We start from the raw sequence: 25,333 nt of genomic DNA, 5'->3' as shown, positions 1-25,333 counted from the left end.
AGTTCTGACATAGACCTACTTATTACGTTGATAATTGTCCCAGAAACAACTGCTTACATGAGAAAATGATATGGTGCCTTGAAATGCAAACATGGACAAAGGTTAACAACTTGGAAAAAGTCAGTTACATTTCTTTCGCAAGATTAACATAAAAATGAACCGATGTGCTTTGACTATGGGGCTCTGCTCTGACGTTATCAGTCTCTTTGACCAGATCGCAATAAATGATAACGCAAAATACAGCGTGGTTTTATCTGTGGCGGCGCACAGACACGTTCGCGGCGCCCCGCAGCGGCCGTCTGCTAGCAAATATTGACAGCTGAAACCGTCAACAAAATGAGAATTCATTCCGCATAAACACGAGCAGCGATCAGGTACCATTCACGATCACGCCGAAACGCGAATAGCACGTGGGGATCTAATATTAGAACGAAGATACTCGTTTCCAAAACATAACACAATACGGACACAGTGTTCGCCCACATGGACTGTATTGCCGGCACAGAACATCCATAAATGTTTTTTACAAGAAATTGTGTGAATATTAACAATGATAATCAGCCGCAAATGGAGGGAATATGTCACTGCACTCAGTGGTGAGTATTTTTATTACATTTTTAATAGGTATTCCTTTATAATGTAAACAGTTGTTTTTCCGTACGAGCAACACTGCATAAATTGTAAAACTTGGCGTGTTTATAATGTATTGTGAGTAACGCCTAAGCTTGTCTAGATACAAGTTTATTTTTGTTACAATATAGTTTGGCTTTGAATTATAATTTAAATAAATTAATGAGCGGTATCGACTCTCGATGTAATTCTTCGATAGTTTTGTGTGATCGACATCCGTGAAATACACATAAACCGTTTGTAAATTTGATTATTGAACAATGTGATCTAATATGCCCAATTTAAATATAATAGCCCTATTATACTAATTGGTTACGCAATCATTACGTATATTTATTCAACCGCTAAACGAATTAATTATCTAGGTACCCACTTACCAATTTACATTTTGAAAATATTCAATTGAAACCGTTACTGTTAGTTGAAACAGTCCGATAAAAATGTTGTGTAGTAACATATTTTATTTTATGTATTTTAGTCAGTCACCTTCCTTTTGATAACGTCAAATGAGGGTTTTTAATAAATTTTCATATATTTTAAATTATGTATAATTAAATAGTATTCTAAATTTAATATACTTACCTTGTCGATTCGTAGAAGTGTATCTATAATGTAGACTATAGGTAACACTTCTTCGATAGTTTTTTACTTGGTACAGAGTACAGATTGCAATTTTCTTACATTACCTACCTACCTATAGGTCTACCAGAATCTGATGGCATATTTGTATTTCAAAAATAAAAGATTTTCATGTGGCAACTTATTTGACAACTATCAAATTGGTTGTCAAATTATTTGTGTTGATGATTAATTTTTAGGATTTTGTCTTCAAAATCTTCGAAATATCGATAAAACCACTGCGATCACAAGCAATAGGTGTTGTTTGCAATGTCTATAGAAAAATATTCGATGAAGAAGGATCAAACACATCACAATTTTCAATTTTAAAGCGCGTGAAAGATTTTAGTGCTAAATTGGACTTACCCGTTGTGATACTTTAAATTAAAAATATTATAAGTAGGTACTTAACTATACTATTGTTTGTTGATTAAAATATAATTTTATGGAAACTTATTACAGGCGTTTACAATACGGCTATTTGTCAAGTCCAAGCAGTCCAAGTCAATTTTATAATGTGTTAGTACGAAAAACGAAAATAAAAATGATTTTACATATTTTATTTTTGTTTTATTTTATAAAACATCGTATCATATTATCATATAGGTATTTTATAAACAGTTTTCTAGTTTTGATCTGGATTATCATTAAATCCATATTTTACAAAAATAGGTATGTATAAATAAATAATATATTGTATTACCTATATAAAAATAATATGTATATGTAATAAGTTCCTACATAATATTTCGTGGATATCTCATTATTAAGTACAGTATTATCCACTTATGTAATGTGAATAATGATATTGAGGTCAAAATAAAAAGTAAGCAGTATCAAGATCGTTCAGTCCATTTTCCCTAGGGTTGCACACTCAAAATTTTGATTTCCCTATTTGCCATCAGATTCTGGTTTACCTATACCTAAGTATGTCAAATAATTTCTCTGCCATCCTTCTAGGATCGCAGTACCAACCATCAAAACGTATCTTGTGTCTTTTAAATAGTATTTATAAAAATGTTATTAGTTAATTCATGAAAAAATGATAAATTTAGCCAGATCCAATACTTTTGAAAAAAAAAGCGACTTTTACAAATATGGTAGGAAAATAGATAGTAAAGTAAGTTTCAGAGGAAAATGGTAAATAAAACTTTATTTATACCATATTCGAATGGGTCAGTATTGATAAGAGTACCTATATACGTAAATTTATTTAAATTTAAAACGAAATACAAACAAAAATTTATATTCAATATGTTCGATATGAATTTAAAATTAGTGTACGCATTAATGCCGTTCACGTATCCAGTATACACTGTCTTCTTATCTTGTGGTCTCATCTCGATGTCTTCATTCATATTGACAACTTTAATAAATCAAATTGTTAGTGAAAATTTTTAAATACAGTAAAGTGACAACCAATCAACTTTTCTGGAATAAATAGGAACATACTGTAATAAGAACGTACATAATAGGATTATCCTAGAATGTTCCAGAGCCGCGCTCGTAATTAAGCTACTTTATTAGACTAAACCCGAGCCATGACAGCAACATTCCTTTTTGATTAGTCCCGTTGCAATCGCCATATAACCTAATTGTGAATGAAAAGAATCTAAGTGTTATACCGAGAACTCGGAATAGTATTAGGTTAAAAATATAGTGTTGCGCAAATAGAACAAACATTCAATAACTAAACACCATTACAACAGATTAAAAAAAATTGTGCAATTTTGTTATGATTTTGGCAATAGTATTAGTATACTGAAAAGATAATAAAAGTTGTACAACGAGATAGAGAAGTTATCACAGATTTGGATTGAATAGATAACCCAAGTTCATAAAAATCAATCTGAAACGCGCCTCATTTTGACACCTGTCAACTGTTGTTAGGTCACGAAACTGCTTGTTAATGTTGGCTACTCACGAACAAATTAATCATTTAATTCATGTGAGTTTTGCAAATACCTATAGCTATAGTTACCTGCCACCAGTTACTACTTTTCTTTCTTCAGTTTTTTTTAATACGTGCTTGTAAAAAACATCTAATGCTTTGAAACAATTTTTACAGTTTGTTCGCTTGCATTGTTTATTTGATATTTCTATTTCCTATTTCACCACTGACAACTTTTTCTCTTCGTAGAAAAACTCCTTCTCGAAGATTCTATTAGGCTATTTAAAAAACACCAGCAAGAATGTCGGCAGTTCAGGCATGACAGGGAAAACGCAACAGACAAAAAACAAACAGGGTTACTTTTGCATTTATTATATGTTAACTAGCTTTCCGCCCGCGGCTTCGCCCGCGTTTTCAAAGAAAAACCCGCATAGTTCCCGTTCCCGAGGGATTTCCGTGATAAAACCTATCCTATCTCTCAAGTTGGATCGAACTGCATATGGTGTGCGAATTTTATTATAATCGGTTAAGTGGTTGTGGAGTCCATTGAGGACAAACATTGTGACACGAGATTTATATATATTAAGAAGATTATGAAGGCATGCATAAATTCATACTTTTTTGAATTGTATTTGTATATAATTGTATTTATGGCAATAAAGTTACACATAATATAAATTGTTATTGTAAAGTATACAGTGCGTAATATACGAATAAATAGTTAGGATTCTTTAGATGCATTCATACAATTGATCTTAATTATTTTTAATCACTACTACTAACCAAGGGGCCTCTTTGAAAATTCCAACAAACAACAAATTGTTGCATAATATTAGGTCTTAGGTCAACCGTTAATTCTAGAACGTTTAGAAAAAAAGTTTAATTTTGCGAAGCATAAATTTCATATGAACGTTTAATATTTATAAATTATAAGTCTAATGCTATTCTAAGAATTGTTTATTGTTTGCTGGTATCATCAAAATCGTCAACACATTCACACCGTGTTTTATAAAATCCGCTTACTTATGTGGAAAACGTTTTATACTATATAGTCTATACACTCGGTATTTATTCAGATTATTTTCTTTGAACGTGATTCAATCATCTATGATCATAATTCATAACCCAAACAAATTGCTAACCTAACTGAAAATTGACAAAGATAATCTTTTTTAACACCTCCTACATAGATATACTTATAATACAAAAATTTATTTACGTACTTATTAATTATTAGGTATATCCACGAGCTGTATTGCCATAAGGTTTATGTACCTGATATAAGCTACTCTGTACACTATGATAAAATAATGTCGCCGTCTGTAATTAACTGTTGGTATTATGGATAATTAACGACGTATCAATTAAAACGCCTCATGGAATTCACCGCACATAGATAATATGTTGTACTTTGTAGGAAAATTGCTTAAATAACCCAAGCACTCGCGTGGTCAGTGTATACTGGCCTATCATCATAATTGTTTATTAATGCGTCACATTCTTTCTAACTACGAACACACTACGAATTTTACAACAAACTACGAATATGTTTGTACGAATATGTTAAGCGGTGAGATTCTTGAGATCTTGCTAGTTTTCAAGTGCAACTTAGAAATTTGTCATGGGAAGCAAAATAAGGGAAGCTTCTAAAGTCATCAACTAAACTAGGTACTACTACTACTAGTGAAATGTTAAGGGCTGTACAACAGTTTGATCTATTTAATAAAGCTGATAATAACTAGCAGATAAGGATATACACACACCGGCACAATTAGCGGAACAGAAACCGATACGCGAGAACATCGTCTGGGATTTGAACGAATGGCAGCAGGTTCTCTTTACTGATTAGTGCAGAGTTCTTTTAAAACAGATCAATGGGAGACAGCGAATATGGAGACACAGAGGAGAACGCCAAATATAGTCTAATTTTGAACACACAGTGGCTTATGGTGGCGGCTCGATAATGGTTTGGGGAGGGATATGTTTGAGAGCTCGCACGGAGTTATTGATAGTCACAGGAGGGACCATGACAGCAGATAGATACATCAGAGACATTTAAGAAGAACATGTTGTACCATTTGCCTCATTTGTTGGTGACTACTTTATTCTAATGCAACATAATGCTCGTGCTCATAGTGCACAATCGGTACAGGCATATCTGAGCCACGTAGGTATACCGGTGATGCAGTCGCCAGCAAATTCCCCCGATATGAATCCGATAGAGCATGTCTGGGACTTGCTAAAAAGAAGGGTTAAATGCAGAATGCCACCTCCCAACAATCTGAATGAACTTGGAAACGAATTACTTGAGAAGTGGGAGCGGTTGCCTCAAGAAATCATCGATAACATAATCTGTAGCAAGCCCAGACGAATGGAAACCGTAATCAGAGATAGAGGGGGAAACACTCGTTATTAATTTTGCTTTAATTTTATTGTCAAATCATTTAATGCTTACTTTTTTTATTTATTTGTGATGGTTCATAATCATCTAAAAATTTCACTTATTTCAATAAAAAATAACGAATAACGAATAACGAATAATAAAAAATAACGAAGACTTTTCAAAGTCGTTGTTAAAAGATGTTAATCAACTTGTTATTTTGTATCTAATTACATTTTCGTCAAATATATGCGTTATTATCTCATAGTCTCACTTTTTTTTTTGTTCCGCTAATTGTGCCGGTGTGTATATTAGACAGCATGTGTTCCGTTCCTATCACTAAATGCAATTCTTGAATGAATATCGATTCTTTCAGGACGTGCAGTTCATATGTTCGGAGAATATTGCAACGTTGGACTTGACTACCAAATGTCTTCATGTGAATTAAAGTTCTTTCGTCAATATCCTAAAATGAATGTGTAAATATTTCTATTCTTTAACTAAAATGCTATTTTATATTGTTACATTCAGAAACAAGTAATCAAGTTGACAACAATTTAATATTGAAGTTCGACTACGATTAAACCTGACCTTAAGAATGGGTATCGTTAAATAATTCATGATTGAGATATTGTTATTGTCTAGAAAATTCTAAATTTAATGTTAAGTTGTTTAAAGATATTTAATATTCATAGACCTTTCGATATAAATACGTAGAAACGTAGAATAAGTTACAAAGAAACCAAAAATAACAGTTGCCTAGCAAACAATTTAAAATTTTAATTTAATTAAGTCCTGTGACACATACCTACGTCATTTACCTATCTCTGCAAACTCTCAATGGCCGCAGATTACAGATATTTTACCATCCAGCTATAATCCATCAGCCTAAGTTACCAACAATATATAAAAAAAAAACAATTTTATTATTGGTGACTTTTATTTCTAGACAGGCAGTGACGAATTTGATTCGTAACGTTATAAATAATCAAACACGTTTATGTATTTATTTGATATCGAATTCGTATTAAAATGATTTCCAATTTCTTCCCTAAACGTTATGGTTATAGGCGATGCAATCAATTAATTCGCGGGTCAACCAAATGTGTCATAATGGCTTTGCCGAATGCGTTCTTGGCGCGTCAGAACGCTAAACAAATGCCGCGCTATGACTGTGCTATGACGCTGAAATGTATTGTACTACGCCCTATTGGCTTTGTCAGATAGAACTCATACTTTGCGCGCGTCATGGCGCGACGCTCGGATGGTATCCAAAGACTACTATGTATATACGGACAATGGTATCTTCCCGCGTAGTACAACACAATTCGGCGTCAGGTAAGCGCTCTCACGCGCGCTAATAACGCGTTCTATCTGGCAAAGCATTAATGTATGTTAAGTACTAGATTTCCGCCCGCGGCTTCGCCTGCGTTTGCAAAGGAAACCCCGCATAGTTCCCGTTCCCGTGGGATTTCCGGGATAAAAACTATCCTATGTGTTAATCCAAGTTACCCTCTATATGTGTGCTAAATTTCATTGTAATCGGTTCAGTAGTTTTTACGTGAAAGAGTAACAAACATCCATACATCCATACATCCATACTTACAAAATTTCGCCTTTATAATATAATATTAAGATGTATGTATAATATATTATTGCACTTCCTGTTTGTTGACGGCGCATTTCTGTCAAGCCAAGTGTATGAAACATGATATCCTATACAGATAGACGTGTTATAAAGTTGCAGTGGTTTTTCAGGTTTTCCTTTTCACTGAATATAAATATTAACTAATGAGGAAGTATCTTTACTGCAGTGATATTCAAATAATATGTTCAATATTTTATTAGTTTATGAAATAAAACGCAATTTTATTCATAGATGGTCCTCATAAGCTAACTTTAATACATACTTACATGTAAATATTTTAATTCCAGAATATAAAAACAACCCTACCAAACGCCAGTAATGACATATTAAATTAATTACAGATTACATTTTTTTTTATTTATACATCTATATACTGTCAAACCTACTTTCATAAAAGGAAATCGCAATTTTCCTAAGGGGATAAACTAATAGGTACCTTATCAAAGGCCTGGCGTCATCAGCCTCAAGTCAAGCAAATTTATTTCGAATATAAATTGGGATTAGTCACTTTACAATTTACATACAGTTTATATTAAACCAGATAAATAAGGTACACTTTTAATTCGGATTATTTTAAACTATTTGCTGCCAACACAATCATGTAGGTATTCATATTTTCGTATCAAGTAATAAGCTGCTTATCTAATTTTTTAAAATAACTTTAATATTTTTCCATTTACAGCCTAATCAATGAACTTTTGTTACAATCAATTTAATAATCAGTAATTAAACATTTTGTTTACTGCTATAGAATAAGTACATTATTATAATAATAAAACATAGCTAGCGTTAGCTACTAATAACTATGTACTTACAATAAGTATTCTGTGACAAGGGTTTAACTTGTGTGAAATTGAATTTAATATTAACGAAAATTGCTACAAGACTCCATGCAAATTTAAATAAAAACGGCTTATTAATATAAGTATGCTTTTATGTTTGTTGATGTTTATTTGATATAAATAAGCTACTTGTTTGACCTGTAACAGCTACGATACTGGTAATGAATAATCAAATTATGAACTGAACCACATAAGCAAGTCGTATAATGACATTTTGATAAGTGAACAATGATATGAAAACCGTTTAACTGTAACGTCACTTAGAACTGTTATAGTAATTAATAATTATATAGTAAACTGTTTCACAATACAGTTTAATCATTAGCAGAATAAACGAGTTGCTAACTAACTAGTATTACATGCCATAATAGGCACAGTGGCAGAGGCACAGATAATAATATAATACTATCCTAGATATAGATTATAAATAAAAATGTTGTTGAGTTTTTTATAAGAGTAAAAGCAATAAAATAACCACTTAACTTATTATATATGCGGCTCTCAGACTGGACTTGCAGAACTTGAATATTTGTCCATTTGTGTTACGAATAAAAAACTTTAATGTCATCATTAGGATTTTCAACAATTAAAATTTTATTGCCTCAGATAACAGTTTTACTACGCGTGAATACTCTATTATCGCCTTTACAAATGATACGTATGCTAAATAATAGCCAATGTCAAAATAACCGAAAATTAAACTTCTAAAAAAGGAAATGCGGCTAAATATACTTACATTTTCATATTACTTAGTCTACCTATATTTCGTAGATTTTCCTGCATTTTCAATAATATATGGCTCTGGAAACATAATCACAAAGGAAGAAGATATTTTTATTGTTTCGATTTAAATGTAGGTTATAGAATTTCATCGATGATAAATGTAGAAAATTGTATACAAATGATATACTTACCTAATATAAATATAAAAATAATCTTTAAAATAATTCTATAATGTCGAAATTTGAGCTCAAACAAAACAATCTACATAACTTTTTATTCAAATTGATAAAACTAATATACCTAGATATGTAAATTTGAGTTTTTTAGTTAGAAGACCATTTTGATCTTAAATATTACATAATGCTTTTTGCCAAAGATGACATTATTTTAGTATATTCTTTTATTTACATAAACTAGACATATTACCTATTATGTTTAATTTTTTTACCGTCGAATAAAAAAATGCACTTAAAATGTTCATTATGTGTTTAAATGTATGATTAATGGATGTACATTATTGCTATTCGGCGTTTAGAATTCAGGTTGCGAATAATGACAAAATAACAAAATAAATTCTTATAAAGATCACGTACAATACAATAAAAATGCAATTCATCTGATTTATTGTTGTCTTGTACGAAGTCAGCAAAAATGACCGCAACACTTATGTATCTCAACAATAACTAAAAGGAAAAAAAAATGCGTTGTCATGTTTTTATTTTATCGTACCGTTATATTTATGATTATCTCTTTCATAGGTATATATTTTTACTATAATATATGTATATATTACATTTTTTCCTCCCAATTAGGTATTACCTGAATCATTTTTATATGAATATTTTATTTCGGGTCGTAAAGAATTGGCTCAGTTACTAGCAGTCAAAATTTAGATGAATAAAGAAAAGGACACAAATCATTACAATCGATATTCTCAAAAAAATCGTTTAACACTTTATTTGTTAATTTTGTGAACGACCAAAATATATTGTTTTCTAAAAATATTTTTAACCTGTTATTAATAGCACGTTACCAGAATACGTACAAATTTGACAAATATTTTATGAAATGTAAAAATATGATATGTAGGTCATGCGTTGATGAGTCACCCAACTCGAGGTAGTCAAACTTTATCACGTCATCACGCCACTTATTTGATATTCTTATTATGATGAAGTTCTTAATTTTATTTTTAACCTGGGTTTTATAAAAGTTTAATAATTATAGATTATACTTAATCCAAAGTATCATTACGCTCAACTCAATTCAATGTAGGTACTAGGTACCTACTTAGGTAATTGTATAGATTTCAGTAGATTTATTTAGAAAATATTAAGAATCAATAATCTTATCAAATGAATAGTAAATAGTTAATGATATAAAATTGAAATGGTAAATGAATAATCTAATCCTAGCAATGAGGTTAACTAGATAAGGAATGTTAATAAGTCTAATTACTAAGTCCTTGTCCATCTACTGAAAATTTACATTCTGCGGATAATAAAACTGATCTTATTCATTCGATTTAAGCATGATTTAAAATAGAATGTGCTAATACCTATATCACCAAAAATATGACTTTTTAACCTTTAATCTTTTTGTAGGTATTTTATTTTTATTTTATCCGTCTGGAAAGATATTATCACAATTTTTACTTTATATAAATAATGCTCAGACTGTATTAGTAACTAGCTTCCGCCCACGACTTTGTACGTGCATCCCCATTTTTCCCCGTTCCCGCAGGTTTTCGGGAAATCCTTTCTTAGGGGACGCCTACGTTATGACATTTACCTGCATGCCAAATTTCAGCCCGATACGTCCAGTGGTTTGGGCTGTGCGTTGATAGATCACTATATCAGTCACCTTTGAGTTTTATATATATAGAAGATAATGGTAAATCGACTTTCAGTTTATTTAATAATAGAAAAACACAATATTCATATTTATATCTTATGATTTATGACTCGCCGTTGATAGTAGGTAGGTAGTTAAATTATATCATAATAATGAGTGCTTATTAAGAAATCCAGATTCTTTGCTTATCTATAAAATTTGTTCCATATTTTCATCGTTATCTATAACTCCTTTGAACCTATCTGATATGTAGATTGATAGGCCGAGCGATAATTATATGTAAATTGTTTATTTACGTTATTTTTATTTGATAGTTACTATCTAAAATCTAAATCAATGAAGTTTCCGCCAACACAGCTTAGAATAACCTCGTATAAAGACAGCTGCTCTTTAAGGAAACGCATGGTTAGATATACGTCTTCTGCATGTAAATTGGTTTATGAATATTCGATATTGTATGTAAAATTTAACTTCAAAAGGAATTACATACTATTAATCGATATAAATAGTAACAATTTTAATACATTTGTTTTTGTGGTTTACCCATAAAAGTCCTTTATACTCACTCCTGTTAAATGGAATACCTAACTAAAATCGTAACGTAATAGGAATAATTTACCTACAATAATTCCTAGTATCCAGGAATGCCCAATGATTTCTCAATAATTTGATTTTTAAATTAAATGAGTTATTAATTAAAATATTACAACGCACAAAGTATAAATTAATTAAATGTATTTAACATAATATAATATAAAACCATGTAATTTTATGAATACTAACAAATCTGAAGTTAAATAAAGAGTATCCAAACCACCAAGTATCCACAAAGGAATATCTATAATAAATAAATTTATTTATTTTCCTCTGTTAATGCTTTATAATTTAGCACACATTCAAAAAGCTTATCCATTATCAGGTAGTAACTATAGAATTAAGATATTTGTTATATCTATACGGTATACCTACCTAGCTGCTACCATTCGCATTGGAGTGCCTATATATTCTATGCTGCTACTGAAAACCTATATGCAACATTCCTATGTATGTATTTATTGTGTAACCCGCGCACCGTAAAATGTAAAAGGATTTTAAATTGAATTGAAATACATTTTATTCCCAACTTTAACTCACTTTACAGGTATAGTTACTTGGGTGAAGTTTAATCAAGTTACTTTTCGACTAAAATTTGAATAAGAAACTTTATGCGCAGATTACTAAATATGCAGTTACTCTGAGTTTGATTTAAAATTGAAAATTAACAACAGTAATATTCAAAATACAGCATAAAGTGCTAGTGAGATCTGTCTATCATCCATTTGAAAATTAAATGAATTAGCATTTGTTGTGAAAATTAGCAATTATTTAAACGCTTAGTTGCAATGAATCTAGGTTCTGTTGTCACATCTAGGTTACCGATTTCAATTGAATAAATGGAATAGAATAGAACATCATTTTGCAGAACTACTCACAGATTTATGCATCGTCATTCCTTAAACTTTATTTAATTGAACAAAAGTATAACCTTAATTCAATTGAACATAATATTTAAGTTTTTAAAACATCCAGCTCTCTAACCAAAATTCTCTGTCATTATAGTTTTCCTGAGTGTGTTAGATCTTTAAAATTTTCAACAACTCGCATTCCCATATCGATACAATAAATAGTTTAGGTATGTATTTTTGAACAAATACTACATTTGAATATTATTATAAAGCGCAGCTGAATAAATTAAAAGAGATAATAACACGAGTCAGATAATAGCATCATTATACATAAATAAATACAATACGAAATGGCAAATCACTTCATATCTTTGGTATATTTAAAAATTCTTCTAACAAAATCTGAATAAATTATTCATTCGAATATGCAGTTTATTAGAAATGTTCAATTATAGACCTGTACTGTCGTATAATCATGTTAAATAATAATTAATTACTGGAGTGCGTGTTGAACCACATAATATAGTGAAGGGTGGAAGCTAGGTTGACGGTTCAAGATTGCGTTTCAACTTTGAGATTATTTGAAGTACCTACATAATATATAATTCACTTCACTTTAAAGAAATTTCGTTAAACCCGCATGAATTTATTTTTATTGATTTAGGAATTTTCTTTTGGAATGTCACCTATCATTGCTGCAATATCTATTTCGAATGTAAGTTTTATTTTAGGAAAAAAAATTAAAACATTGAGAGCAATATTGCGAATAAACTAGACTTGTTAGTTGTTGGGTTACAACTTACACTATGCATCTCCTACTTAGGAATGTTATAATAAAACAACCTAACGAGTAGGTAAAGCATAGTGCATACAGAGAGAATAGATCATATAGGTAGGTACCTAATCAATACGAAATTTCATAATATTTAGCAAGATGTTTTCATACCATGAGGCAATCATTAAAAAGTCTCTCGTAACAGGTTTAATGTTTTTGAGATAAAAGAGGATCAAATATCAAGGGTTAGATGATGCATAATGCTTATAATGCAAATTACATGCAAATGTAAGAGATAACATCTACCTTTTATGTTTCTTAAAATAAACCATATTATATTCGACCGATATAAGACGCAATAAGATCTTTCCAGATCAAATAAGATGCAAAATTCTAAATAACATAAATTGAGATTGATCGAAATTTCTACTGGTTAATTCGCCATCAGAAATATACATATTATAGTCGTGTGTTTTCCTCTATTACTATGTAATTTTACTTATGTAACTTTTTAGCAGTTAATGTTAAATGATAAAAAATTATGTAATTTAATAGCATAATCAAAACAATATCAAAAATCAAGAATCAAAACAAGAATTATCGAATTTGGTCCAGCCGAACACGCGTGCTGCTGCAGCTGTGACCAAGGGAAACAGCCAATAGGGATGCATTTCTATATAATATCATAGAGATCTTAATGTCACTTAGTTACGGTACCTACACAATTTTTGATAAACATTTTATTTTAAACACAAAATTGTCCTTTATCTGAACTCCATAAATAGACGAAATACAAATAACGTATTTTATGTTCGCTAACAATATATTTTGCTATTGAGAAATGTTATGATATCATACAATTTATCAAAATAAGGTATTCTCTTCATTATATTCAAGACACGAATAGTGCTGTTTTCAATAGTAAACAAAGTACACCACGTATTCCTTTGTTTCTCTGTTTACCTAAAACGTGTACTTTGGTGAACGCTTTTGTAACTATTATAGTAATATAATTGATATACATAGTATTATCACAGTATTATTATCTTTGGTAGCAATTGTTGTATGCAAAATAATAACATATCTACCCATTGTAATGCTGTTTACTTTGTAAGAAATTCATACGCTGATACCATGAAAAGGCATTTAAATATCTTTATACTATACAATTACCAATCCCAAGTGCATAATTTACTTTAAAAAATACAATGGTTATATAAAAAAAATTCAACTCCTAAGCCAGTGTGACTGATATCAAGAAAACAATATAGACGACCATTTAGTACTAATTTGGTATAAGTCACATGTACTTTACGGAGATATTTCCGAAATCACTGCTCAATCTTCCCTCATTACATTACTAGCTGTACCCCGCGGTTTTACCCGAATTGCCCCGCTCCTTGTTGGTCTTAGCGTGATGGTATTGCTTTCTTTGATAAATGGACACTAACAATGAAATAAGTTTTCAAATAGTACCCGTAGTTCCCGAGCTTAGCGCGTTCAAAAAAACAAACAAACATTTCAGCTTTATTACATTAGTATGATTACGAAATCTATCTACAATAATGTGCTAGAAATATACTAAAGAATCTTGATGTATTTTTCAGCGACTCTGATCACGGCGGCGGCCGGTACGACGGTTGGCTGGACCTCCCCGACTCTCCCAAAGCTGCTATCAAAGAACTCCCCCATAGAAACGACGCCAGATCAGAGCTCATGGATCGCCTCTCTTATGATATTGGCTTCAGGTAAATGGTTTTTCTAATTTGCACATACATTTTTGATTTTTTGCTTAAGGATAGGCTACCGCACTGCTTTGCTTGTGCTATGCTTTTGTGGCTTTACCGCACTACACAAAATGATATATCTATGAGAAAGAATAAGTATCATCTAGAGTGGTATTTCTATCTATTCAATATAAAATTTAATAGGGACATGCGATGCACAGTCTTTTGAAATAGGTACCTACTTACAACATTTCAAAATGTTAAAATGGCAAATTAATAAACAACTTTGAGTTAACCACTCATAACCAAACTTCCCAATGTATAAGTGGTAAAGATTAAAATATTATATTATCTGATCTTCACAGTCGAGTCACTTGATCGAAATAGTTTAAATTTGTCCCATTCAGACGGATGACGTCGTTTATATCTGTAGCTATATATATTTTTCATGAAACTAGCCGTGCCGCGCAGATTCACACGCGGACGAACCCGTTAGCTTGTGTTTTTCTGATTTATAACCTTTATTATCCACTGTGAAGTTTTTTCCTAATCCGTCCAGTACTATTTTCGTGAAAGAGTAACAAACATACCTACAATATATCCATCCATACAAATTTTCGCAAATAATATTAATCATTACATAACAATAGGGGTATACCCCTCTATAGTATATTTGTCATTTATTATAACCACAAACTGGTTATACAAATAAACGTGTTTATTTTTCTAGATCGCGATGTAGTTAAAAAATCTGCAAACTATATTTTTTATTACATTGTTTGATAATAATATTCCACTTATTCTAACGTATTCACGTAATTGTATGTAATTAAGAATACTTGCATGTAATCCCATAATAGTCTACAGGTACAAAATAATCACCAGGAACTCTGATCATTGTCTAATTTTAGTGTGCGCTCCAAACTTGAAATATCAGTTGTCAAATTCAATTATCATCTTAAATCAACCGGGGAAACCAGTTATTTCTGATGAAAAAAAATTATGCATAAGTACCTACGTTTACAATGTAACACGAGTAAAATTCTAGTACGAAAAAGATATTAAAAATAACACTTAGATACAAAGCAATCGAAACGGCTATTTTACGATACAATTTTCGCAATCAGTTATGCAATACTGTATTATTAAATCTAATAACAACATATAGGAAGTACATATAATTCAGTAGTAGGTATTTAAAACGAAGGCCTTCCAATGGACTTAAATTAAACATACACGTATGCAAATCTAATGATGATATAAGTCTAATTTCTATGTATCAGTTACCCGCTTTATACAGACTAAAAACTGTCTTTAGAAAACACATAAAAATATTTACTTAATTTACTTAATTACATTTATACGTTTCAGCTGTAAGTCCGATCCCTGCGTCGTACCTGGCCGACAGGATAGGCACAAAGAGAACGCTTCTGCTCGCCGCGATACCATATATAATTGGCTGGATCCTCGTGATGCTTGCGAACAATGTGCCCACCATATACGCAGCTCGGCTCATATCCGGGCTCGGCTACGGCATCGCTTACACCGCAGCGCCTATGTACCTTGGTGAAATCGCCTCCAATGAAGTGAGGGGTGCCATGGCTACTCTTATCACAGTCATGTCTAAGGTAAATGTTTTAAAAATTTTCATGATTAAGTAGTTTATCATCATAATATAAACCGGTTCATATAAAAAATAAGAAAATTTGTAAATAAGTTTTGTTTTGTTTCAATATCTCATTATCATGCAGCAATATTCTAATACGATGTATAATAAAACGATTAATAAGCAATAAGTCCAAAAAAAGATACCTACTCTTATTATAAAGTATACAATTTGCTCCATTACAAAATTAACATGACATTTAAAATCTTCCAATACATGTAGAATACCATAAAAAGAACAGCTTATTTTCTGAATAAGGAATAGAAAATATTAGTTTCATACGTAGTATATTATTATTAGTCTGTGGTTTCAACATAGCTCCCATTTGATGGATGTACCTCAGCCCGGTATAAAAAAAATTGATTTTGTTTTTCAGTTTGGTATCCTGTCACAATACTGCATTGGACCATATGTCTCCATGCTGGGACTGGCAAGTTTTAACATCGCGATACCAATTCTGTTCGTGGTCACATTTAGTGCGATGCCCGAGTCTCCCTACTATTACCTCAAATCGGGACAGAACAATCTGGCTGAAAGATCCTTAAAGAAATTAAGAGGTCGAGACTACATGATGGAAGAACTCGAAAGCATGACACATCTCGTCAACGAAAACATGAAGGAGAAGAGCCGGTGGAAGGATCTTATCGCCGTCGGTGGAAACAAAAAAGGACTGATCATATTATTAGGAATCTATTTTACTCAACAGTTTTGTGGAAGTACAGCTATAATATCGTATGCGGAACAAATATTTGGAGCGGCCGAAGGTGGTTTAGGTCCTCAAGAGTCATGCATTCTATTTGGATCCGTCCAACTCCTGACATCTGCTGTATCATCCCAATTAGTAGATAGATTAGGAAGGAAACCACTGCTATTGGTGTCTTCGTGCGGAGTCGGTATAGCAAATATTATTATAGGCGCGTATTTCTTTATGAAACATGAGAATAGTGAATACATCGTTAGTTTAAGGTTTATTCCTATCGTTGTGATACCAATATTTATATTCTCTTATACTATAGGTTTAGCTACAGTGCCTTTCGCTATTACGTCGGAAATATTTCCCACTAACATCAAATCAAAAGCCACATGTATTATTCAGATATTCGTGGCAATTATGACATTTGCGGTTACTAAGTTGTATCAAGTAATTGCCGACAATTTAGGTAATTACGTAGCGTTTTGGTGTTTTGCCTTGTTGTCTGTCGGTGGTGTTATTTTTATATTAATGTTACTTCCCGAAACTAAAGGGCAATCTTTTGCTGCAATACAGGAAAAATTATACAGTAGCGAAAAAGTTGTCTATGAAAAGAGAGAAGGTGATGTGGCCAGAGTACGAATTAATTTATGAAAATTTTATTTAATACAGCGTCAATTGCTTATTTGATGTACTTAATGCTTCCGTCCTATATATTTATTGAAAAGCATTCCGCATTTAAATGAGCCCTACAATACTCGGCTTAAATTGTCTTAATTTCTCATTCAATTACTTAACTTACTAATTCCGTAAAAAAACCCATGATTTGTTCACTTCTCAAATCTTCGAATATCTAATTAATTAATTCATTTATTTAAATTATTGGTTACATAATTATTTAGGATATTAATATTCATATCTCATTAATCCATAGATATGTTCCAAGACAAACAAGATTTTAAGTATTATTATAATTTACTAAATTTTATTATACGATTATTTAAAATATTAATAGAACAAAATATCGAACTTATTATAACTGGAATATGAGACCATTAGTTGTAAGTAAATAAATGGAAATAGCATAGTGTTATTTATATTTTCATGTATATGTACCAAAAATGTATAGAAAAAAATGTAAAATTATGTATGGTGTTTGAAACTTAGTAAAATTGCCTGTGAATAATTTACAGCTGGTAATTATACAAAGTATTCTTGAATTGCGGTATTTTTTTTGTTTTCATTCACTTTATGTTACTATATATTATAAGCATTATAATATATGTATTTTTAGTGTAATAATTAATATTAATACAACTATTCGAATAAAAAGCTTTATTACAATCCGATTTTAGGCATATATGCATTTTCTCGTTTTTATAAGGTACTTTAGATAAATCCTGCAAATAAGTAATTTTGTATTGTTTTAAAGAAAATCAATATCGTAAAGTAGGTATTTTATAGAATTAAATTAAAGGAAGTTAAATTTTTAATATTTTTCTACTCTACTGAATTTGAAATGCCTCGTAATTTCTTAAGGTAGCATAAATCTGCACGAATTAATATGAATAATAGAAATAAATTAATAATTATATGCCAATGTGATGTTATACATTCCTAGTGCCTTACTTATTGTGCCATTTTCATCTGTTGTGCAATCTCGGTTATTTTAAAAAAGGGAATCTAACATTAGTATACTTTTAGGAGAATAAAACTATTTTTGATTGTTTATTTCTTGGTTTTATTTGCATTCCTTAACTATTTACTAAAATTGCACCTCATACTAACAGAAAAAAACTAACGCTAAGTTTATTTACATTCATAGTCATGGGCGTAGCCACGGTGGGGCAGGGTGGGGCGCTTGCCCCACCCAGGCTTTGACCTGGAAGGTACCTAACCAAATCTAAAAATTGAATTATCCAGGTACTAACTACCTAAGCTTAATATCCGTAAGAAAATTCACACTCGATTCTCGAAAGTCGACAGTCGACACAGAAAATGAGACCAAAACATTAGTCTTAGATTAAGGATTGGTCTCCGCGCGCGCGCTACGACTAGATACCGCTCCACCTAAAAACAATAGCTCCGTGAGTGCGGCAACTCAGTTCTGTAGTGTGTGTAAGGCAATTTGTAAGGACGCTAGTGTGTGTGAAGAATTGTACTGCCAGCTACATAAATTTTACCCCATAAATGGGAAATGGGCTATCTTGGAAAGAAGTTTGAAAAATATTTTTATTTCATTTTGGCCTTGCCGGGAATCGAACCCATGAACATGTGACTCAAATCCACTTGCGATGCCACTATACTATCACAAAGGTTTTTTAAAAGTAAAAAAGCGGTAATAAAAAAATAACATATATATGAGTCAGTTAAACAAGGTTAAACAGCAATAAATTATTGTTATTATCATTTTTTTTATAATATGCGTTAGTAATAGTATCTATTGAAAAAAAAAACATTATGAATAAAATAAGTTCAAATTAAAAGTGTGTTTTTGGGATATGCAGTACGGCAACACTAAATGGCGTCGTATTTTCGTAATCAACATTTTCAAAGTACAGGTGAAATATCGAATAATACGATTATTCCTGATGGTACGTGATCCCAGTGTCTTTCTTATTATTTGTTGTATTTTTTTTAAACAGTTTTATGGCACAAACAGGCATTTTACTTCAGGTTTTGTCCAAAATCTTCAGAAACTATCGGTACGCCCTCTCCACACAATGCTTGTGACACGACTGGCTCGGGTACGCCGATTTCGGCGTACTTTTAGTTGCCGCATTTTTCGAGTACGCCGGCGGTATCTAGTCGTAGCGCGCGCGGAGACCAATCCTTAATCTAAGGCGCGGAGACCAATCCTTAATCTAAGACATTAGTATTATTTACCTCTACAATGACTGATTAACAAATAATTGTCATACTCCCAGCGACCAAACGGCTGAAGATAGGGACACATTTTGGATCTATTTCGTGATGTGGTAGGTGAACAATAAGGTGTTTTGAATAAGAATAATTCGAATAACGAATTACACACGAAAAAAGAAAACAGCTGAGGCTTCTTTTTCTTCTGTTTCTTACATAAACTGTAAGAAAAATGAGTGTAGTCTATAGTGTAGTACAGTTAGTTACCCCACTATTTTATCCAATTTCAATTTTGTTTTAAGTTTCACGTCCTAAAGAACGTGTCACGTGAATTACAACTCAAAAAAATATGGGCCTTAGAAAAAAAAAAACTTTCAGAAAATATTACACAGAATAAAGTGAGTGTTATAAAAAAGTTTTCAAGGTAAAGAAGATGCCATCGCAAATGCCATCGCAAATGCGTTCGCAAACGCGTTCGCAAGCGCGTTCGCAAGCGCGTTCGCAAGCGCGTTCGCAAGCGCGTTCGCAAGCGCTTTCGCAAGCGCGTTCGCAAGCGCTTTCGCAAGCGCGTTCGCAAGCGCGTTCGCAAGCGCGTTCGCAAGCGCGTTCGCAAGCGCGTTCGCAAGCGCGTTCGCAAGCGCGTTCGCAAGCGCGTTCGCAAGCGCTTTCGCAAGCGCGTTCGCAAGCGCGTAAAGTGAGTGTTATAAAAAAGTTTTCAAGGTAAAGAAGATGCCATCGCAAATGCCATCGCAAATGCGTTCGCAAGCGCGTTCGCAAGCGCGTTCGCAAGCGCGTTCGCAAGCGCGTTCGCAAGCGCGTTCGCAAGCGCTTTCGCAAGCGCGTTCGCAAGCGCTTTCGCAAGCGCGTTCGCAAGCGCGTTCGCAAGCGCGTTCGCAAGCGCGTTCGCAAGCGCGTTCGCAAGCGCGTTCGCAAGCGCGTTCGCAAGCGCGTTCGCAAGCGCTTTCGCAAGCGCGTTCGCAAGCGCGTTCGCAAGCGCGTTCGCAAGCGCGTTCGCAAGCGCGTTCGCAAGCGCGTTCGCAAGCGCGTTCGCAAGCGCGTTCGCAAGCGCGTTCGCAAGCGCGTTCGCAAGCGCTTTCGCAAGCGCGTTCGCAAGCGCGTTCGCAAGCGCGTTCGCAAGCGCGTTCGCAAGCGCGTTCGCAAATGCCTTCTCAAATGCCTTCGCAAATGCCTTCGCAAATGCCTTCGCAAATGCCTTCGCAAATGCGTTCGCAAATGCCTTCGCAAATGCCTTCGCAAATGCCTTCGCAAATGCCTTCGCAAATGCCTTCGCAAATGCCTTCGCAAATGCCTTCGCAAATGCCTTGGCAAATGCCGGCGGCTGTGCTGTGCTGTGCTTTGAGGTTCGAAGACCTGGATATGACTTTGGGTACATACAGTTGCTAGTTACATATTATTTTTTTATTGTTGCCCCATCTTGAGCCCATGGCTAGCTACTTCATAGTTGTTCGTTGTTGAGCTGTTGGAATTAAACTTAAATTGATTCATTCCAGAATCTAAACATCTAAACTTTTGCTTATATTAAATCTAATAAAATTATAGAGTTACTAGCTTTCCCACCGCGGCTTCGCCCGCGTTTTCAAAGAAAAACCCGCAAAGTTCCCGTTCCCGTAGGATTACCGGGATAAAACCTATCCTATGTGTTAATACAAGTTACCCTTTATATGTGTGCTAAATTTTATTGTAGGTAATCGCATCAGTAGTATTTGCGTGAAAGAGTAACAAACATACCTACATACATCCATCCTCACAAACTTTCGCATTAATTATATCTAATGCTACTATTAGGATTAGAATATAGGATTCAGAGGAAGTACTATGATTCAGACTGTTATCTATTACCAATAACAAAACGTTATCTTTTTAATGAGAGAGAGAAAATGAGCAAATGTATCTCTGATAACTTTACCGACCCGATTGATGGAGTTGTTATTAATTATTTCTATCAGATAAAATGGTTTTTATCCATTCTATACATCGTAGAAAAAAAGATAACAAATCTGAACATTGATTTTTTTTAAAGAATACTTGGGGCGTGATCTACAATCGATATCGAAGCCAAAAATATATATTGCACGCCTCATAAGCGAAGCGTTGAGGTGGGTAGTGGGTACTACTGTCACTTCGCGCAAAACATCTGATTTTTCAAACTTAAAATGTCTTTATGTATCATACATTGCACTTGTAAGATAATACATACACACACATATTAAGAAAAAACACTATTTTTAACATTCATGATATTTTTGATGTAATTTTTGTTATTTAAACTAGTTAAAAAACAGTTTAAAAAAGTTCTGTCTTGGACGTCCGTGTGTCTGTATGTGCGGAGGATTTTCTTGTTAACACGATAGCGACCGAAATACTTTACTAATCGAGTCTTTTTTTTTCTCTTACGCTTGAGTATGCTCAGGAATAGAACCCTTTCATTTTTCAGGGTCTGATTCGATGTGGTTTAATTGTTATTAAATAAACAAAAAAAAATATCGACTGTTCTCCATAATTTTAGTATATCTATATATATTCTTTATTTTATTTTTTTATATTTATAGTGTACTCAAAATTCACCATTATAAACTCGATTCTTTGTACTATAACTATAAGCCAAGGTTTAAAAAAATAAGTTGGTAGTCAGTCCCTTAAACCTGCGCAGTTTCACATCTAGGTGGGGCCACAAGAAAAATAGCTCAATTATTACGGTACCGCTTTCTTTACTTTTCCAACTGTTTTATTTTATTTCTCTTTTATATTTATAGTGTACTCTTTATAAATAATCAATTTTATTGTAAAGGATGAGATTATAAGGCGTGCACTTTTGGATTTTCCAAACTATTTAAGAATTTTTGTCTGTGAGACTAAGTAAGTCCGGGCTATACTCAAAAACTTAGATCATTAAGTAATGATCTAAGCTCAAAAAGTACTGTTTACTTCAAATTTTGCGTGAATAGTACTATATAGCAAGTCGGGTCATATTATAGGCTATGTAATATCATCTACTATAAAATTATTGTGTGGTAGCTATAGCTATAAAACTCTGGAGGTTTAAGGCCTTAATAGGGGCTAGCGACCTTGCTACATAGGTGATTTACAAGGCGAGATCGGGGGACCGGCCGGCGCGAATCTACCGTAGTAAAAGTACGTATAAAAATTATTAAAAACGATAATTGGATATCGAATCAAAATTTAAAACAACCATGCCCTAGTGTGTTTCAATTTCATAAGCACACTGTAAAAACACTACAATAATTGACGTTATATTGACTTTAACCAAAACTGCGTTTTGGTTTAAAGTCCAAAAATCGGCCTCTGTTCATGATTTTTTTCCAAAAAACCTGATTGTAAAATAAACAAATTAAAACAACCATGCCCTTTATCATATTCGAAACTTTAATATACATTTTTTTTTTACATATTATGTACATTAAGAATCTAAGAAGAAAAACGGTTATAACTAGGGTTAATTTTCGGTATTAAAAGGGAATTCTACTAAGTCAGTATACAGATCTCACACATAAGGCTCTTCTTAGCTTATGACAACTACCTACTGACTAACTACCTACGTAGGTACTAAGAAGCTTTTATCAATTAGACATTCTTAAATAGCAAACTGTTGCTTATTTATTACATTTATTTATACTAGGAATTATTTAAATAAGAGAACATCGTTGTACCACACGTAAAGCAAGCCAATTTGCGTAGGCGATATAATTTTCTGTGGTAAATAATTTAATATTAAATCACTGAAAATGTCTGGATAACTATTTTTAGCCATTATGTGATTTCGTATTTGAATAGCTACAAAAAATGTATGCAATGTTTAGTTTTGTATGTTTGACGACACTAACATTATACATATTATATAAATCTTAATCTTATCTAATATATAAAAATCAATGCCACTTTTCGTTGTAATTCCATAACTCGAGAACGGCTGAACCGATTTCGATAATTCTTTTTTTATTATATTCCTTGAAGTACGAGGATGGTTCTTATGTAGAGAAAACGTTAATATGTACCACGGGCGAAGCCGGGGCGGAACGCTAGTCTAATATATAAAAATCAATGCCACTTTTCGTTGTAATTCCATAACTCGAGAACGGCTGAACCGATTTCGATAATTCTTTTTTTATTATATTCCTTGAAGTACGAGGATGGTTCTTATGTAGAGAAAACGTTAATATGTACCACGGGCGAAGCCGGGGCGGACCGCTAGTATATGTATAAAAATGAACGCAAAATGTGTTGGTAAGCGCATAACGCGAGAACGGCTGAACCGATTTCGATAATTCTTTTTTTATTATATTCCTTGAAGTACGAGGATGGTTCTTATGTAGAGAAAACGTAAACATGTACCACGGGCGAAGCCGGGGCGGACCGCTGGTATTAATAATATATTTAAAATCATACATAATTAAGACAAAGAAAATCAATCAAAATTAGACCTTATAAACCTGAAACACATTCTTTAACTTATTGTCATTTCCTCAATTTCTTTGGCAATATTGTCGCATATTAATTGATGTCAAAAATAGCATTTAGGAATTTATTAAGGTTATGAATTTATTTGGAAAGTAAATATGTTAACTAGAAACTCATCTTGTTTTACACAGTGAAATAATTTTTTTTTCATGTGCTTACTGCTTTACTCGGTACGTTTCAAAAGGGCCTAAGTACATTATAATAATTATACAATGCCATATGCAAAAACTACATACCTACATCAAAATCCATATGACGTGATTTTAAAATTCAAAACTCACATTTTGCAATGTGTTTTCTTAACAAACGACCAAACAGTTAAATTTAAAAAAAAATTATAATTATATTATTTCATAATATTATATTATATAGCTTTGATTATTATTAAGCTTTAGACTTAATGAATTCTTCACGTTCTACATAATTATAATAATCCTAAAAAGTATTCTGCTCTTTACAAGTGCATTAATTTAAAACACCAAAAATACAAACAGAATCACTTTCATTCACCTGTTTTTCCTCGTCAAATTGATGAAATTTACATAAATTTACCCGGAGATAATTATCATCAAAGTATCCAAACATCAACAAGGGGTGACGCTATCCTACGCATTAGAAAATAGAATTATATTTATTCACGGAGTAACATGTTTGACTAACAGTATGTTTACAGTAGGTATAGTAGGTACAGCATTCGGTTATCGCTGTGGGTGTGTTCATACGTCACTGTGGAACATCTAAATACATCTAGATAACAGTTCACCGTTCACTCGCTTCATTATTGAATATATTATTATTATTTTAAAACTACACCGACAAGCGCATATCATTTAATGTCACCGGGTCAAGGTGTTCATATTATCATGTTTTTCATTTAATAAACATTTATTAAGAAAACTAGATACAATAGGTATTTATTTTGTCCCCAATTTAAAATGATCAATAGCAGTTTTTCTGATATCAAATACAGTTTGTGATATAAAGGAGGGACAAGACCGCAAATATTTAACACTCTGTATGTAAAATATTAAAAATATAATTATAACTTATTACATATTGAATCATAGAAGTGTCTACATGATTA

The 25,333-nt window shown here is 32.4% G+C and overlaps 1 protein-coding gene across 1 annotated transcript; it reads left to right on the top strand.

The window, feature by feature from the left end:
- Positions 1-270: 270 nt before the first annotated feature.
- On the top strand, positions 271-18,621 carry LOC123693348 (facilitated trehalose transporter Tret1-like). Its single transcript, XM_045638406.1, has 4 exons — positions 271-596; positions 14,414-14,554; positions 15,905-16,161; positions 16,576-18,621. Exons 1-4 carry the CDS (start codon positions 551-553, stop codon positions 17,542-17,544), a joined length of 1,413 nt encoding a protein of 470 aa, XP_045494362.1. The 5' UTR covers positions 271-550; the 3' UTR covers positions 17,545-18,621.
- Positions 18,622-25,333: the final 6,712 nt, after the last annotated feature.

This window comes from Colias croceus, chromosome 1 (genome assembly GCF_905220415.1).
Source record: "Colias croceus chromosome 1, ilColCroc2.1".
Lineage (NCBI taxonomy): Eukaryota > Metazoa > Arthropoda > Insecta > Lepidoptera > Pieridae > Colias > Colias croceus.
Note: the sequence above shows the minus strand (reverse complement) of the source record. Positions and strands in the feature narration are given on the sequence as shown.